The 19,358-nt window shown below is 38.2% G+C and overlaps 1 protein-coding gene across 1 annotated transcript in view; it reads right to left on the reverse strand.

The window, feature by feature from the left end:
* PKP2 (plakophilin 2) overlaps nt 1–19,358 on the reverse strand; it is an 89,810-nt gene that overhangs the window by 22,175 nt on the left and 48,277 nt on the right. The window contains exons 6-7 of the mRNA XM_040642332.1: nt 16,579–16,756; nt 466–583 (exon numbers count right to left, since the gene is read on the reverse strand). Of these exons, the coding sequence (XP_040498266.1) occupies nt 466–583; nt 16,579–16,756 (296 nt within the window). The remainder of the gene's footprint in view (nt 1–465; nt 584–16,578; nt 16,757–19,358) is intronic.

Consider the following 19,358-nt stretch of genomic DNA (forward strand, 5'->3'; position numbering starts at 1 on the left):
GGAGTGAACCAACTGGGGGGTGTTTCCAAGGTGGAACGCACATGGTTTGCTGCCTGATGGATACAGGATGTGAAGGAAGGCAGGCAGTTGGAGATTATGCAAATTTCTGTTTTATTTGGTGGATGGGGATAATTATTAAGAAGGATTATTCAGAGAAGGAGTAAGTTTGGGAATAAGGGAAGAAATGAATTTAAGTTCGTTATTGCACATGGAGCACTTGGGCTCCTTTCAAATATCTACACAGAGTTGTTAAACAGGTAGTTGTAAATTTGGGTCTGGAAAGTAGACAGAAAAATGGGGTTAGGTAGATATTAATATTTCTAAGCATAGATGGGGAATCTTAAGCTTAGCAAGTGAGTTAATGAATAAAGCTAAACCCAAACAGAATGCTTCCAGAATTCTCTGAGGCATCTTAGTAAGACAAAGTAAGTAATTAAAATGAGAGGTATTTAACACACGAATCACCTTGTCATCTGGCTGATAGTCTGCAATGGTTCCTCTGACATAATGGACCAGGGAGTCGATCAGTCCGTCACACCTTCTCATCACTTTCCTCCCATCAGGGCCTGCTGAACTCATGTTTCTATCAGGAAAAACAGACAACCAACCATAAGACTTAAGCTGTGTATCTAATAGGCCTTTGTTTCAAATCTTTATTTGATTGATGCTTCTTCCAAGTGTTTGGAAAACTGACAAATTTGTAAAAGCGTGGCAGACAAGTCCTGGGGTCAGTTCATTATCAATTGCCCGACGGTCATCGTATCTGGACACAACCTCTAGCTATATTCCTATAGTATGCCGTCGTGTCAATAAAACCTTTCTGTCTACTTCACTCCAAGCACCAAGGTCACAACATCATTTCCTTAATCTGCAATCTGTTTTTGAGAGGGTAAATATGAAGCAAACACTTTGCAACTAAGAAAATAAATGACACACTCAATGTAGCAGTATACTAGATGTCCAAGTCCCAACCTGTTCGGTGTCTTAACTCAAAGTAACTTAAAGTGACTTAAATTCTCTGGGCTTCAGTTTCCTCATTTGTAAAGACGTAATGTTGGACTCTATTATTTTGGGGTTATATAGCTTTCAGCGTAAACAATTATTGACAAATATCAAACCAGATTTTCTAAAATGTGATGATTCTATAATTAAAACGGCAGAGAGATGTGACAAGAATGCGAAATTCCACAGTGTGTAAGACCTAAGGCAAAAGCATGACCTACAAATATCTTTGCACTTAGTCTATTTCTAATTTTGTGAGGCCATGACACCTTTCTATAAATAGTAACTACATCTACAAGTGGAGGCTGCTTCCTTATAGAGAATTGAAACTTATCAAATATAGCAAAGTAATTTATTCGGGGATCGAATTTCATATTCAGATCATGTTTATTTTCTAGTATGATGATGATGATGACGATGGTGATCCTTTGGATTAAGATTTTGTTAGCATTAACAATCAAAAAAAGTTTTCCTCAAAAATGTTAATACCTCTGTCAACAAAAATGGTAAAAGAACAGCACCTTCAGATTTTTAGAATTTTGAGAACCATCCTTGCTTACTGCCTTTTGTTAACTTTAATCGCTAAGAACTATTCCTATAAAATGTATCAGACCAGTATTTTTTTTTAACTGATACGTAGAGTATTCAAAGTATATTCAAAAGTTTTTGTTTCTAATGCCTCTGTCATTCTGAACATCAAAAGAACTACAATTCTGAGAACTTTCTGGGTCTAATTTTCTTCATCTTTAAAGTAATATATTGCATTAAGTGATTTCAAAAAGACTTTCTGCCCCAAAATACTGCTTTCGATACATGCTATATCAGAGAACAAATGTACCCAGCATGGTATCAAGAAAGGAACACACAGCATTGTACCCCTGCTCCCATGAAAATCACATCTATAGGATGAACTCGACGACAGAAGACCGTTTTAAACCCACAGAGATGCAGTTTCATGATTCAACCTAATAGTTGAGGAGATGAGACTAATATACTTAAACTAAGGCTATCCTAACAATTTAATGGTTGTGGATTGATACCATGAACTTTTAATTTTAACAAAATCCTTTGTGACTTTGGTTTTCATTTGACTATTCCAACTAAAGATTTGCCTCCTTATTTAATTTTTACCGTACCTGAAAAACTGACACTTTGTCCATTAAAAAAAGACAACGCATGGGTTTATAAACTGTAAATCAAACCATTTTTACTATAGTTTTTTTCTCAAGAAATGATCATTTGAACCAAGATCCTGTATCTATTCTCTGAAGAAGCCTGACAGAGACTGAAAAAAGCGTCTTTTCCAGTCATCTTATTTTACACATGGAGAAACGGAGGTGCGAAGAGTTGAAGTTACTTTCCCCGGTGACAGCATAGTAGTGGTAAAGTCGGAACAGGAGAGCTGTTCTTTATGCTGTTCTCAGGGGCGACTCCAGAATAGAGCACACCTCATCAGCATTCATTCACTCTGCCATTTGCTTAGCAAATACCGTATGTCCCCCAACTCCAAGACAACGTTATCGCATGTTTTAAAGCTTCCCCTTGACCTTTTCAACCTCTGGCTTGGAGAAATGACAGTAGTTTAAAACTGCTTTGACAAATCAAAAGGTTTCTCACTAGCTAAACCCGCCACATACCTTGCAGATGGATGACCTAGCTTTGTTAAAAACTTCAGGGTGTTTATTTTGGGTGCGAACGGTAATTCGCTTTGGCGGTACCGCCAGTTCACAAGCACGGACTCTTGTCTCGTAGTTTGGTATTATCCAGACTCTACTTGCTTGAAATGGGACTTATCAGGGTTTTCTGGCAGTTGATACCTTTGTTGACAGAAAGTGCAACCCCACTGCTTTAGTATTTGCTCCTGCATATCAAACATAGCTCCTACCTTACTCAACGGGCCAGAAATATGAACGATAAGGGTGGATTATTTTATAGCGCTATATCCATGAATAGAAGTCACTAGTCAGAAAGGAATTTGTTATTGAACCACTCTGCAAACAAGCAGTAATTATTAAAGTGATATATCTATCTTAAGGCACTAAAATATTTTTTTCAACAGCCAGTACTACTTAAGTTTGTGGGAATCAGAGAATTACCATGGCTAATCTTAGGCAGAATAGAAGTTTTTACAATGTCTCTCTCAAATCCTGAGAAATATTTATTTATAACTATTTCCTATACATAGCCCAAAAGAGGTTTCATATGAAAAATCTCCCCAAGTTACAAATGAAACAATATCAAATATCAATATACGGAAACAATTATCTTCTTGAAAAGTAAAAGAGAATGAGCAAACACACTACTCAATAAAAATTGATTATCAGAGCTACCAGTGAATATATTAGAAATGTTTAATTTAGTGTCTATAATTTTATTTTATTTATTTTTTTTTAAGATTTTATTTATTTATTCGACAGAGATAGAGACAGCCAGCGAGAGAGGGAACACAAGCAGGGACAGTGGGAGAGGAAGAAGCAGGCTCCCAGCGGAGGAGCCTGATGTGGGGCTCGATCCCAGATTGCCAGGATCACGCCCTGAGCCGAAGGCAGACGCTTAACCGCTGTGCCACCCAGGCGCCCCAGGTGTCTATAATTTTAACTCAATTAGATGATGGTTTTACTTCCAGAGGTATAATCTAGCCAAAGTCTGAGTAAATATGTGGGCAACTTCCAGGAAGCTAAAATATGTATGCCGTTGTACACTGAATTTTAAAAACCAGATCCTTGGACCGGGGTTGGAGGCTGGTGGCCCAGGCCTCCCGAGAAGGGAGAAGTGGGGAGTATAAACTCTTCACACAAAGGCAGGATTGTTTTGGAGCTCTTCACCTTCCCTGAGCCAGAGTAGGAGGACAACAGCTTGATCAGTTACTTATGCTTGACATGAAGAAGACTTTTTCTAGTAATAGGACTTGCATAGGGTGGGAAAAAATAGAATCTGAACCTCTGCATGTCTCTAAACAAAACTTTACAGATTTAGGAAGATTCAGGTGTTTAATCTAAAAGCAAATCACTGATTCATGACTCTCTCTAGGACCACTTATCTCACACATTCCTGAGTGTCATAATGAAAAGGAGAAAAGAAAACTAAGCACCCAGAACCTTGCTATAATTAAAAGAAGAATGGAATGTCTTCGTTAAGATTAATGACAGGGTGACTAAACCTTAAATTTATAGGGCAAACCAAAGAATGGACAATGTCAAATGATAAAGACAACTGCAACTTAGTGTGTGTGACAGACATTATAGCAGGCACTTTACAAATACAGTTATCTGTAATTTTCACAAAATTCTCCAAATTAGGGCATGCTAAAATTTCATTTGGAATCCTGACCTGTGACTCTTGTTTAAAATCGTAATTACCTGCTTCTAGTAGGATTTTTACTGGCCCTTCCATAAAAAGTTATGTGTGTGGCTGCATGCAGGCATGCTGTTACAGCTGGCTGGCCAGCACCGAAAGGAGGTTTGTTATAACACAGAACGTCCAAAGCTCTGTGTGTGGTGTATGGTCAACTAGCTTGGGGAAACGAACACTGCATGTTAACTATACTGGAATTAAAACAAATAAAGTTAAAGGCTATAATTACTTACCAGATGAGAATGGCAGACAACACAATAATATGGTTAAAGTGAATCTTTTCAAGACACTTCACCACCAAGTAATTCTAAGAGGCAGAGATTTTTTTTTTTTTAAATGGGGCAATATCTACTGATAATAGGTTAGTTTCCTACTAACGCAGTTTACATGTGTATCACATGCAAGACCTACTACCTATGGGGCCAGTCTTCAAGGTCCAGCTAGCATCCTGACGGAGGGATCATCTCGACAGTTTTACAAATACTGTAGGTACATCTTCATGTTCACCAACAACTATAGGAGTTCTAGTATCGTGTATCGTAAACTGTGCGATAAGGCCCTAGTCCACTAAGTGCTTGGTCAGAGTCCATTCTAAGACCCAACAGGCACTTGATAAGAGACTGGTGGATAAGGAGGCATCCTTCTTCCTCTTGTTATTTGAGATTTAGGTCTGGGCTTTTGTTTGTGTCTCAGCTGATATCTATCAGACAGTTGGGCCTTGTCTGTGATTACCCCAGAGAAAGCAGCAGAGGCAGATTGTTATGGCCCAGAACAAAAAGGGAGCCTCATTTGAACTGGCAGAGGGACAAAAACTCTTTGCCAAGAAAAGGGCTTGTCTGTTACCCTAAAGTCAACGTCAGTTCCTGGAGGTATCTGCAAACATCAGTCAAAGTCAACTGTTCGGTCTGCAAACAGAAGCATCATTGGGAGGTAGAACAAAGCTCTCCCATCTACACATCTTTTTCCTTCCAGGACAAGGAACATTAACCAAACAAAAGTATGTCGGCATCTATTACACATCAAGAAACCAGAAGGCAGAGGAGGAGAAAATCTATCCTTAAAAATCCTTTGGTTTTGCTTTCCTGCACTTTTTGGATCCTCCAAAAACATTCTGAATAATCAATGAAGCCAGCAATCATCTGGTTGGTAGGTAACAGTCACTTCCTTTGGATTTAGCTGGTTGTTCAAGGTAGAATGCCAAATTCCATTCTGAATCAATTATAAACAGCAAACTACTTTTTAAAATATACCCGGGAGCCACTGGAACTTGAGTAGACCTTCTTGACACGTAAAGGAGATGTCTCGGATGCCAGACAAGGATTGATGAAGATGCTTAAGGCTTAGAGTAAAATCATTTGATGCTCAGATGGTCTGCGACTCCAAAACAGGCACAGATTTTAACCACAGGATAGCAACAAAGTCATCTGGGCTTTATCCAAATATATCAACCTGCTCATTTTATTTATCATGATGAATTATAAATTTTTTAATAGTTCTATGATGATAGTAAAGTTTTTTTGGAAAAAAATTTTCAGCGACATAAGATATAGTTAAAAATAAACTGCTTCCAATTAAAGCCATACACAGATTACTTTTAAATAGGAGGATGCTGAGAGAGTAAAGCTGAAAAGGTCTCACACAAGAAAAAAAAAATCTTTGTTAACTATATAAGCTGACAGATGGTAACCAGACTAACTGTGGTGATCAGTTCACAATGTCTACAAATATCAATCACTATGTTGTAATGAAACTAATGTGTCGATTACACCTCAAAAAACAAACATAAGGATGCTTTAAAAATTCTTGACAAGTCATTCTTGGGAATTTTGTTGTTGTTGTTGTTTAGGACTCAAGTCACATACTGACTGATACAGAAAAACAGGCAAATACAGTCCTCTTGATATAATAAAAATTATTCTTCTGTTACCTTCATTGATTTTTCTTCCTCCATGTTAGTCCTATTTATGTATCCTTAATAATTATCCCACAGCTGAGCCCAAAGCAGGTAGTCAATATTTATGTGTTGATTGATAAGAAAAAAGAGTTTCTTTGGCAAAGAGAAATGTCATATTATTACTAAGAAGTACGACTCCTAATCTGAGCCTATCTGCTAAGGACATGAATAGGATAGTGGAAAATTTAGTCTGAAGAACTGAGACATTTGCAAGGGTTGTAGTTGTGCTGTTTGACAATTCTAATTCGACCTATACTCTTAAGAACACTGGGTTCAGGAAGATCAGAGAGGGGTGATCGGGTAGGCACAGCAGTGTTTGCTTGGTTTGTATGTTTGATTTGTTTGCTTTACTAAATTACTGTTGAGAGATTTCAAACAGAGATTTCAATGACCTAAAACCCCAGAGACTTAGCTTATAAAACAATCATTTTTTTAAATCAAGATTTTATATATCCATTTAAATACCACTTTTCTTAAAAAAGATTTTATTTCTTTATTTAAGATAGAGTGAGAGAGAGAGAGAGAGAGCACAAGTAGGGGAAGCAGCAGGCAGAGGGAGAAGTAGGCTCCCCACTGAGCAGGGAGCCTGATAAGGCTGGATCCCAGGATTCCTGAGCTGAAGGCAGATGCTTAACTGAATGAACCTCTTAGGCACCCCAATATCCATTTAAATACTGCTTACATCTTTTAAATTTACTTAAAGAGAAATTTACAAAATGATTTAATTCAGTAAACTAGACATTTGTTTGTATATTATTGGGGATCAAGAATTCCTGTCCCCTTTGAGGTCCTTCTGGCTGGACTAAAAATCAAATTGACAGGAAACAGATTAAGAGGAGAAAATCAAATAGCATATGTACAGAGAATCCACATAGTCATGGAAATTCTAAAGACAGGCAAAATGAGATATATATATTATTCTAAACTGAGGATAAGGGGGTAGAGTCCTGGGACTTCAGAAGAAAGGAATGCAATTCACAGGGTGAAAAGAAGAGATGTTTGGTAATTAGATGTTTGTCCTGCCATACAGAGGGGACACTCGGATCAAATTTACCTCTGCTAATTACTCTTATTCTGGGAAAGACCCCCAATTTAGAGTTTTCTATGTAGTTAATGAAGGGGCATAAGTTTCACTTGAGCACAAAGGTCTTGATTGCCTTCAGCTCAAAATAATCTTCATGTCAAAGTGGCCCATCTTAGGGTGGCCTATTCTTGGCCCCACAATATCTGAAATACACAACATATAAAATACAATTATGACTGATAGTATAACATTGCTAGAAATATTGCCAATTCCATTATTTATGGTATAGGGGAGCAAATTTTGCCACCCCAAGATAGCCTCTTTGACATGCTATTTTAAGCTGGTTATTTTTAGGAAACAGCAAACACAGGAGAAGTTCTGCCAACCAAGTGGAAGTTACCCTTTTGTAAGAGACATTTACATTCTCTTACAATTTGTAAGGAAAATCTCCATTTGGAAGGGTGTCTCTCTGCTATATCAGGAAGAGAGGGAAGACTAAATCTCTAGAAATTTATCAAAGGAGAAAGCATGGATTTAAAACTGCATAACAGCTTTATTCTTGTTTATTGTGCTTTGCCTGGTAACCTCCCTTAACTGACTCCCCACCCCCAACATCTTTGTCTTCAGCTGAAGATGATATTTAAGGTGATGGCTTGGAGCGCCTGGGTGGCTCAGTCTATTAAGCTTCTGCCTTTGGCTCAGGTCATGATCCTGGGGTCCTGGGATGGAGCCGTGCATCAGCGGGGAGTCTGCTTCTCCCTCTCCCTCTGCCCCTCCCCCTACTTGTGCTTTCTCCCTCTCTCAAATAATTATATAAAATCTTAAAAAAAAGGGTGATGGCTTTAGGCATTTTGCGGAGTTATGCAATTTTCCTGGTTTCTCCCATGTTTACAGGAGGTATACATGTTATTAAGCTTTTGTTAGACTTTCTCTTGCTAATCTAAGCCAATTTGATTATTAAACTAGCCAGAAGAACTCTGAAGGGTAGAGAAAATTTTTTCCTCTCCAACAACAGACTTCATATTTCTATATTTACACATCAAATTAAGAGTTTAAATAATTAACCAAATAACTGTGTTTGAAGTTGATGGTTCAATTGTCTTTATATTTCTGGAAAATCATACTTTAGGTTGAATTACGTGAATACTTCTATCAAGTTTTGGTATTATTTACACTATTTTAACTAACGTTCTTCTAGTTTTATATTAAATTATTTTCCAGAAATAAAGAACTACATTTAGATTATAGCTTTAAAATGTAGTTCTCACCTGCTTTGGATCTACAATCTCATAAAAAATTGTTATTTGATACTCAGGGAAATTATTAGACCCTCATTTAATTAAGTATCTTAATTATCAAATTCTTAATTGTTTAAATAATCATCTGGCATGTATTTGGCTAAACCAAATAAATCCTCTTCTGTCATGAGTATTTCGAATAAGGGATGAATTAGCACAAGTAAATAGAATGAAAATATACAATTAAGAACATACAGACTCAGGAAAGTTCTGAAGTTTGATATGCAGATATGTGTAAAAAATGAAAATTAGTAACATGATATGTTGTGGGTTTTTTTTTTATATATTGGACAAGATAGAAGTATTCGAATACATTAAAATTTTACATGGAGACATTCTTTTTCCAGAGAGTGGGTATATTGATATTCAAGATCCCCTTTCCCACCCTGTGACATTACTCTTCACCCTGTGGCTAATTAGGAACAAGATTAATAGTTACGGCTTTTCTTTCTAAAGGTAGTTTGCTTCATCAGACCACTCAAATCCACCCCAGTTACATTTATAGTGGTAAGTGACAACAGAAGTTTCTTTTAAGACAGTTATAAATTTTAATACATGTATTATACATTCATCAAAACACATTTACTACACCATGACATGTGGGGGAAAATGAAGTTTAAGTAACTTGCAAGAGAAATGTATTACCAATTGCTTCTCTTCTTTAACGGGCATCTATAGGCACAAAATACAAGAATAAGAAAAATCATCCTAAGCAAAGTGGCAAAATTCTAGGATGGCCTTCAGTTATGGCGATATGATGAAGGTGCCAATGTTATATGAGTTTCTCATTATAACTATATTGAATAATGATAGAGGTGAACCAGTAACAGAATGAAGAGCCGAAGATGGGGAGGGACATTCAAACACCTACTCATCCTTTAAGAGCTCCTTAAATGTGACTGCCAGTTAATTTTTCCCAATGCTCAGGCAACAACAGTTAGGCAACTCAGTGCCTCCAGAACAGTCTTTCATACCTTTTATACTTCTTATCAAATGGATTGTGATTTTCCCTTCAGGTGCCTGTCTTTCCCACTAAACCTGGAGTTCCTCCAGGGCGAGGTAGGTCCCATTCCCCTTGAAAATTTCAGAAATTAAAACTGTGCTTTGAATATAGCAGGCATTCAAGGAACAAATACAGTGTTAGATAAGAGGAAAGACAGACCAAATGGTAAAATACCAAAGAAAGCTGGGCTAGTTTCCTTTCTCAAATTTCTGATAATGGTCCTATAATTGTGGGAGAGTCACTGTCAATTTCTTCAAGAATGAAGGAGACTGCTAACAGAGGCTGCCGAGATGTGTTTGTGTTTGGTCGGAAGTGTCTTCCAGAACTCTGAATCACTGCTCCTGGAAAAAGCATATTTTTCCCATTCTTTACTCTGACAGCTTCCATCATTCCCAATGGTCTTATACCGGTCCACTTAAGTCCAACCAGAACCTGGAGGCACTCTAATTTCTGACCTCTAAGTTGTTTCCATCCCTTTTTCTTCAAGAGAACAAAGACTCAGGGAAGACAAGGGAAGAGAGGAAAGATAGGAGGAAGGAAAGAAATGGGAAGGAAGAAGCCATGAGGACGACATGGAGGAATGGAGAAATAATGATAAATCTTTGGTTGAAATTTGAAACTTCCTCCTGATAATAATTGGTTTTATTTGTCACATCCAAAGGTTTTCCAAAGGTGTGCCAATCAGCGAGGTGGAACATACAGATTTGACAGCCATGTCACAACAATTCCTAAGAAGTTACCCATACTAAATAGAAAAGCAGGGGCTCATCACAATGAGTGTGTATGTAGGAGAGGTGTTAAATTGAAGAAGGCAGCTCATGCTTTTTGGTAATTTACAATTCTATGAATGTCACATAAGTCTTTTGGAATCTGAAATATCTGAAAGAGTATCCTAGTGATTGCAATAAATTATCAAATATCAAATACTGTTACACTTCTTGCCCTAAGTAAATGAAAATAACTGGGGGGAGAAAAAAGAATGGGGCATTTTAGCATGTTTCCTCCATTAAAAAAAAAAAAAAAGGAAAATGCTGAAGCTTTGTAATACCTTCCAAGAAAACAAAGGATTTGTCTCCTCTTTGAAAAGGGATGTGTATAGAAAAAAATATGCCTCTACCCTAATTACCTACATTTTGGTGTTAATATTAACTAATAGAAATTCAGTGCCAGTGGTGTGCTGGTAAGTGTTTACTTAACAATCAGTTTTCTAGGGGCAAAGGAGTGGGGAGACCTCTGACTTGTAGCATTTGCCAATTTCTGTAGTGTAAATACTCCCACCGTGGCTGATTACAAGCTACCAACATGATGTCACTGCTTGTGGAGTTATTAAGAGATGCTGACAATTGCTTTCACTGGCTCTAGCACAAACTGGAGTATACCATTTTATTTTTCCTCTCCTAACTTGGATTTTACTACTCATTATTGCCAGCATAATATTGTTTAAGATGTTTTCCTCATTGCAAAATTTGTATCAACTTTCAGTGAGTAACTTTAGTCATGAAAAGCATGTTATTTCCAAAGGGACCTAAAGAAAGCACCAAGACCCATGCTGGTAAATGCTGCTGCAGACAGATGCTGACCCTATAGATAATCTGATACCTGACAAATAGGCTGCACCTGCCAGCATTGGTCTTCTCGAAGGATAAACTCTGCATGTTCCCCTATGTGAATGCAATCTCACTGTACCCGCTCCAGGTGGGCAGAGCCAGAGTCCCTGCTTCAAGGTCATGAACAAAGCAAACATCTCCCCCGCAGAGCTGATTCACTCTACAACACTGCTATAGGCAGACCGAGGGAAGTCCCTCTCAAAACTGATCTCAGTGTCAAGTTAGTAAAGGAAAAAGGTCACTGGTGTATGCAGTTTTTCTCCGAAGGAGACTGAAAAAATTTAGTTACACTAACCTGAGTCAACCACAGTACCAAAGATATTGCTCATGTTGCCAATTCATTGTTGGCTCTACATGCGCTGGGGGAGAGAATACCTCAAATAAACTTACAGCAATTAAGATATTTGCTAACATTTATGACCTTTTCATTCAGCAAGATTCACTTTTGTTAGAACCAGTCAACACCTGTCTTAAAATCTGTTTGGAGAAGCTGTGGTCATAAATAAGCAACTACTCAGCGGACACCTCTATTGTTATGGAAATTGAGACTATTTGATCACAGGTTCCCTAGAGGTCTTTTCTTGCATTCTGCATGCCATCTCCTAGTGACTTTTATACTCATTGTGACAACATCAAACCTGACATTGCCTACGATGCCCTTTCCTCTCCCGGAAATGTCTCCCATTTCATAGGCTCCATCCTTTGTATCTTCTCTGCTTATATGAAATGCAGTACAGAGTTCCATTTGCATAGAACTTCTAAAACAAAAACAATGAGACACAGATGCAATGCCCTTGACAAGACTTGAATGTGACTATAAGTTGGCCTACCAAGCCGTGTGAAGGGCAGAGGTTTTATCCACATCAGCACAGTCTGTAGAAATGTGACAAACATGAATGTGTGAACGTACAGGCTTTGGAGACAGGTTTCCTGAATTGATTCAGCTTTGTCTCTTACGAGCTGCATGATGTTGGGAATATCAACCTCTCTGAACCCCTTAACTATAAAACGGGGAAAGCTTGCTTTACAAGGGCTACTGTACGAATAAACTGAGAAAATCCTCATAAAGCATTCAGAACAGTTTCTAGAACATAAAACACAATAAATGTCAGCTATTATTATTGCGAATTAGATACACAGGTGAAATAAGAACAGATATTTAGGCATGTACTATGGCATTCAATTGTGTATATTTTTTGCTATATTCTCCTTCTAAAAGTAGTTCAGATCAGTGGTTTGGATTGGCTTTGCAAACACTGTTTAAAAAGGTGTCATATTGATGGGAGTGTATTCAGCTATTACATCTTCTGGAAAATGTGTGTCGACTAAGGCACTGCTTCACTCAAACCAAGTCTTTTATTCCTTGTTCATAAGGGGAAACAGCAGAAAAAGCTTTGTAACTAACACTTTTGTCTTTAGTATATTATTCACCTTTTCAATACACCTTTCCTGTTAATATTATTCTTCACACAGAACTTATCATATTTCTATCCACCCACTGTAGCTAATCTTGCTTACAGAAGAAAAAATTAACCCCTTAACATGACCTTCAAGGTTCCCACAATCTGACCTTAGCCTATGTTTCTAACTTGTTTCATTACTTCTCATCCCAAATTTGATACTCTCGCCAGACTTGATTATTCACTCAGTTCATCATGTATTTTCATATGCTCACTCCTTCATTTATTTTTTTCATTCAAATACTTTATACTTGCTTACTATAGGCCAGAAACTTTGCTAGGTGTTAGGGATTAAAGATAAAAAGAATGCACAGGCTTGTTTGTAGACAATGAGCTCAACATGTGAAAAAGAAGAGCAAGTGGGGAGAGAAGATATAAATTTAAAAACAGAGTGAGTCCCATGGATGCTGAGTTTCTGTCCTAGCCCTTGAGGTCATTGTTCCTGGTGCACTTCCTTCACTTCCACAAGTGACTGTCAACATCTCATGAGCCAATGAATTCTTACTTAGCTTTATCGAATTTGAGGTAAGTATCTCATTTTGAGTTGAAAGAGTCCTGATATTTTAAGAGCTCTGATGTCACACAGTCAGGCAATGGGAGCTACAGAGAAATTTTGAGATGCAAAATGTTTTTAAATAGATCAAAATGTGCTATTAGATCAAAAGTGCAATAAAAAAGCAGTTCTAGTTAACTGTACAGAAGATGGATTCAAAGAGACCATTTAGGCACCTCTTCTCCTGTTCAAGGATTGAGTCCCTAGTCCTTAGAGAATTTCTATTGAAATAATCCACTGAGGCCTAGTTCATTTGGCACCTCTTCTATACTGTCTTTCTGATTCCACTCTGCTGGCGTGAATGGTCCTTTGTTCTGCATTCCTGCAGCACATCCCTTGTACCTCTAACACCATGACTCTCATAATTCGGCTACATCAGGATCACCTGCAAGGCTTGTTAAAACTAGATTGCTGGGACCCACGCCGAGAGTTTCTGATACAGAAGGTCCGGGGTGGGACTTGAGGATTCTAACAGGTTCCAGGTGATCCAGATGCTAATACTCCAGGAGCCACTGCTCTAACATATTTCATTGTAAGCTGTGTTCTTGTTCCTTTGCTCATCTGCAGCTCCTGCTGGGTTAACAGTTCCCTAAGGATTTTCTTATTCATCTTTGTGAAATTCTCAGTAGCTAACATAAAAGTTTACACAAAATTGACATTTGATATGATGTGTAATTAACTATGGAGATAAGATAAACATTTTACCATAATAAATTCTCTTAGTTACCATCTAGATTCCCTCAAAAAATGAAGTGTAACTAGAGAAAATATCAAAAGGCAGAATATATTCTGACCTCTCATGGATTGCCTAATTTTGATTAAATCTTTTTTTTTCCCCCCCTGGAGAGAGAGAGATTAGGCAAAAGACCTGTATACTAACAACAATAAGACACTGATGAAACAAACTGAAGACATAAATAAAGGGAAAGATATACCATACTCATGGATTGGAAGAATTAATATAGTTAAAATGTCCATTTTACCTCAAGACAATCTACAGGGTCAATGCAATTCCTATTAAATTTCCAATGGCATTTTTCACAGAAATAGAACAAACAGTTCTACAAGTTGTATGGAATCACAAAAGACCCCAAATAGCCAAAGCATGCTTGAGAAAGAAGAGCAAAGCTGGAGGTATCACACCCCCTGATTTCAAACTGTATTACAAATCTATAGTAACCAAAACAGCATGTGGACACATAGATCATTGCAACAGAATAAAGAGCCCAGAAAGAAACTTGAGCACAAATGGTCAACTGATTTGCAACAAAGAATTCAAGAATACTTGGGGAAAGTGGGGAAAGAAGAAATGAAAGTCTCTTCAATAAACGGTGCTGGGAAAACTGTACAGCCACATGCAAAAGAATGAAACTGGACCACTATCTCATACCATACACACAAATTAACTCAAAATGGATTAAAGACTTGAATATAAGACCTGAAACCATAAAACTGTTAGAAGAAAACATAGGTAGTAAGCTTCTTGACATTAATCTTGGTGATTATTTTTGGGGTCTGACACCACAAGAAAAGGTAACAAGAGCAAAAATAATCAAGTGGGATGATATCAAACTAAAAAAGCTTCTGCACAGCAAAGAACACAATCAACAAAATGAAAAGCTCACCTGTGGAATGGGAGAAAATACCTGCAATCATATATCTGATAAGGGGTTAACATCCAAAATATATGAAGAACATACAATAGTAAACACAATTTGATTAAAAAATAAGCAGAAGATCTGAACAGACATTTTCCCAAAGAAGATACAGAGATGGCCAACAGGCACATGAAAAAATGCTCAACATCACTAATCACCAAGGAAATGCAAATCAAAACCACATGGAGATATCACTTCACACCTGTTAGAATGGCTATCCTCAAAAAGACAAGAAATAAAAAGTGTTGGTGAGGATATGGAGAAAAGGCAAACCTTGTGCAGTGTCTGTGGGAATGTTAATTTGGCACAACCACTATGGAAAACATTACAGAGGTTCCTCAAGAAATTAAATATAGAACTACCATATGATTCAGCAATTCCACCTCTGGGTAGTTATCCAAAGAAAACAAAACACTAACCTGAAAAGATATATGCACTCTCATGTTCACTGAAGCATTATTCATAATAGTCAAGAAATGGAAATAAGCTAAGTGTCTATCGATAAGTGAATGGATAAAATCTTGTATAGACATGTAGAATATTATTCAGCAATAACAAAGAATGAAATATTGCCACCGGCAACACCATGGATGGACCTTGAGGGCATTATGCTAGGTGAAATAAATCAGAGAAAGACAAATACTGTATGATCTAATTTATAAATGGAATCTAAAAGAAACAAAACAAAACAAAAATAAAAACCAATGTCATAGGGGTGCCTGGCTGACTCAGTTGGTAGAGCACGTGACTTCTGATCTCAGGGTTGTGAGTTTGAGCCCCACGTTGGGTACAGAGATTACTTAACAACAACAACAACAATAAAAACAAGCTCATAGATAACAGAGAACAGACTGGTGGGATTGTCAGAGGCAAGGAGGGGTGGCAAAAATGAGTGAAAGGGGTCAGAAGGTACAAATTTCTAGTCATAAAATAAAAAAGTCCAAAGAAACCATAATGGAAATATATTTTTCATATGCCATAAACGAACAAACAAATAAGTTAGTTAGTCCTGGGGAGGTAATGTACAGCATGGCAACTACAGCTAATAATACTGTATTACATATTTGAAAGTTGCCAAGAGAGAAAAATCTTAAAAAGTTCTCATAACAAGAAAAAAGAAATTCTGTAACTATGCATAGCGATGAATGTTATCTCGATTCATTGTGGTGACTGTTTGCAATATATACAAATATTGAATCATTATGTTGTACATCTGAAACTAATATAATGTATAAAAGAATAAAAACATTAGGTTTAAAATTATTTTTTTAACCATGTCAGTAAATTAGATTTTTGTGACTTAAAAAATAGCATGGAGCCTACCTTAAACCCTGGGAGATAGAGAAGGCCAGTCTGCATGGGATTCTGGGTATTCAGATCAGATCTGTTTTCTTTATTGGAACTGACATCCTCGCTCTTGTGAGCTAAGGTGGGTAGCTGCTGAAACCAAACATGCCTAAGACAATATTCTGTTCTTACTTTACCTTTCTCATTGTCTCTACATGCCCCATTGGGAACAACGGGCAATGACGCACTTCTTGTGCTTCTTGTATTTAGCATGATCTTTATAATTCTTATTGCATCTCCGGGTAATGGGATAGAGCTTTAGAAACCTGGATGCAGTATGTAAGGTATACAGAGAAAAGATTTGTAGAGTGGCATTACCTTAAGCATCCTGTGACGTTGTAAAATATATCAAAATCAAGCAAACCGTTTGCTTTGGGGTAGTCTCCTTCTGGCCACCCCGAGAAAGGAATGATGATATTCTCAGTCAGGATAAGCAAGGCTTCTGTTATCATGAGATTCTTGAGTTTGTCATTCGATGACAAATTCCACAGCAAACCTAGAAAAGCAAAGAGTACTATCAAAACAGTGCAGGGATGGGTCAAAAATACTACTGAAAAGATGAGTTAAGGCCAGCAGCCCCAGGTCTGTGGCTGGTTGTTTAGAGAAAAGGGTGAGGGAGACAGCGCCTCTCCCAACCGAAATAATCAGTTTAGAATTTGTTAGATGGCAATGAAGCTGATCCAAAAAGAGAAAGAGAGAGAGAGATTATGATATAAAAGTATGCAGGTTCAAATTAGTCAGGAATGTGAATGAAAGTTAGAAATCCTTTAACGTTGATGCTGTTTCTCTTAAAAGATCCCACCATTAAGCTGACCTTACTGAGATAATAAATTCTGGTCTCACCAATGTGGAGACTGGAAATGATCTTATTTTAATAAAGACTTCGATGTTTTTATTTTTATTTATTTATTTTTAAAGATTTTATTTATTTATTTGACAGAGAGAGAGGCAGCCAGCGAGAGAAGGGACACAAGCAGGGGAAGTGGGAGAGGAAGAGGCAGGCTCCCAGCGGAGGAGCCCGACGCGGGACTCGATCCCAGGACTCCAGGATCACGCCCTGGGCCGAAGGCAGACGCTCAAAGACTAAGCCACCCAGGCGCCCCTTATTTTATTTTTTTAAAAAAGATTTTCCCTTTTTTTTTTTTTTAAGTAATCTCTACACCCAGTGTGGGGCTCGAACTCACAACCACGAGATCAAGACTTCACGCTCTACCGACTGAGGCAGCCAGGCGTCCCAAGACTTCAGTGTTTTTGAAGGGTCATATTTTTTCTCCTGTAGAAGAAGGGAGAGAATATCTCCCTCTGCCTCCTGCTCCCCACTACCTGCAACTTCCACCTGATATTCGCCTCCCAGTGAGAGCAGGAAGGGCCCACAGAAAGTCTTTGCCTATACCTATGCCTGTCACCAGTAGGCTGACCAACATCACCAATTAATATTTATTAAATCCTACCCAGTGACAGACTGTCTGTCCTCCTAGAATTTATGCTAGCTACCTCATGTATTTCCTATATTATAGTTTGGCAGTGAAGGAGATACAAGAGTATTTGATCTATTTGCCAACGTGTATGGCCTAAAGCATTGGTCTGAGGCTGGTACCATTGTCCTCATTCAACTTTCCCTTTCCTCTTGAAACCTCTCCCCCTGACCCACCATTAAAGAGAAAGGCTATATAAGCTGACTCAGAAAGAAATTAAGATAACAGCACACTGTACTTTCTTTCTTTCTTTTTTAATTTTTATTTATTTATTTGACAGAGAGGGAGACAGCAAGGAGGGAACACAAGCAGGGGGAGTGGGAGAGGAAGATGCAGGCTCCCAGCAGAGCAGGGAGCCCGATGCCGGGCTCGATCCCAGGACCCTGGGATCACACCCTGAGCCAAAGGCAGACGCTTAATGACTCATCCACCCAGGCGCCCCCACACTGTACTTTCCAGGGCATTTGTGAGACAGAGCCTGAAGCTGGATATCTCAGAGAGAATACAAAGTGGCACATACGTTTAGGATTTGTTTTTCTCACAAATTTGGCATTCAAATACTTCCGATTCAGTGGAAGGACTACGCACCTCTCGCTGGCTATTCCAGTGACTCCCGGGACATGTCAAGTTGCCTCACCTTCTTTCGTACCTCAGTAAATGACTCACGCACTAGCACCCAGGGCGGCAGAAAGAGAGAGGGGCAGAAAGAGAAGGGATCTTGATTTTCTTCCCTATTCATCCCTCCACCACCCAGTCAGTAATACTGCTTTGTCTGCATAAAAGAACAAGGAAGAACAAGTATACAGGACCATCTACCTTGTGAAAAAAGCAAAGGTGCTTTTTTTTGGGCTGAATTATGTGGTGATATCATCACCCCTGATTTTAATGACTGAAATAATCATCTGTGCAGTTAAAGCTTGCTAATTATTCAACCATACTAATATTTGGCCCTCCATTTAGCACACTCGAGGCCAAACACAGTCTTTTGACCTTAATCAATTTACTTTGGCTGTGTACCAGTATGTAATTTCTGAACCAATAACCAAATTTCCACTGCAGCCTACACTGAGCTTCTGTCAGATAGAGCGACACTGGGTTGGTGTCCTGTGAGGACTGGCATTCTGGCCCAGGAGGAGGTCTTCTGATCCAACTCCAGCTAGGGATTAGTCAGGAGCAGTGTCCCTCAGCCCCAGGTGTTGCAACACAATGACTTCATTCCTCCCACTTCATCTTGAGGGGCGCTGGACGGGGGAGTGACAAAAGAAAACTTCAAAGGTGGTTGAAAACAACTTAGAGGCAGGTCTGAGGTGGCCGAGTTGTGTGGTTACTAAGCTACTAAAGAGAGTTAAAAAGAAAAGAGAGAAAAGGAAAAAGAAAAAAAGCTTCCTGTTTTAAATAAACAAACAAATTAACAGTCCCTGCCTGCCAGAGGCTTAAAAACATAAAGCATAATGACATTTCCTCTTTTTAAAAAGGACCACACAGGGCACTCAAAGGAAAAGTATACCTTACAACAAAAACCAGAAGAGGATTAATTTTAAACAAAGGGAGTGGAATTTTCCTTCAACAGTCCTTTATAGCTTGGCATGCAGTATTACTTCTATAAAAGAATCTGTTTTGGGA

Source organism: Ursus maritimus, unplaced genomic scaffold, assembly GCF_017311325.1.
Source record: "Ursus maritimus isolate PB19 unplaced genomic scaffold, ASM1731132v1 scaffold_26, whole genome shotgun sequence".
NCBI classification, from domain to species: Eukaryota; Metazoa; Chordata; class Mammalia; order Carnivora; family Ursidae; genus Ursus; species Ursus maritimus.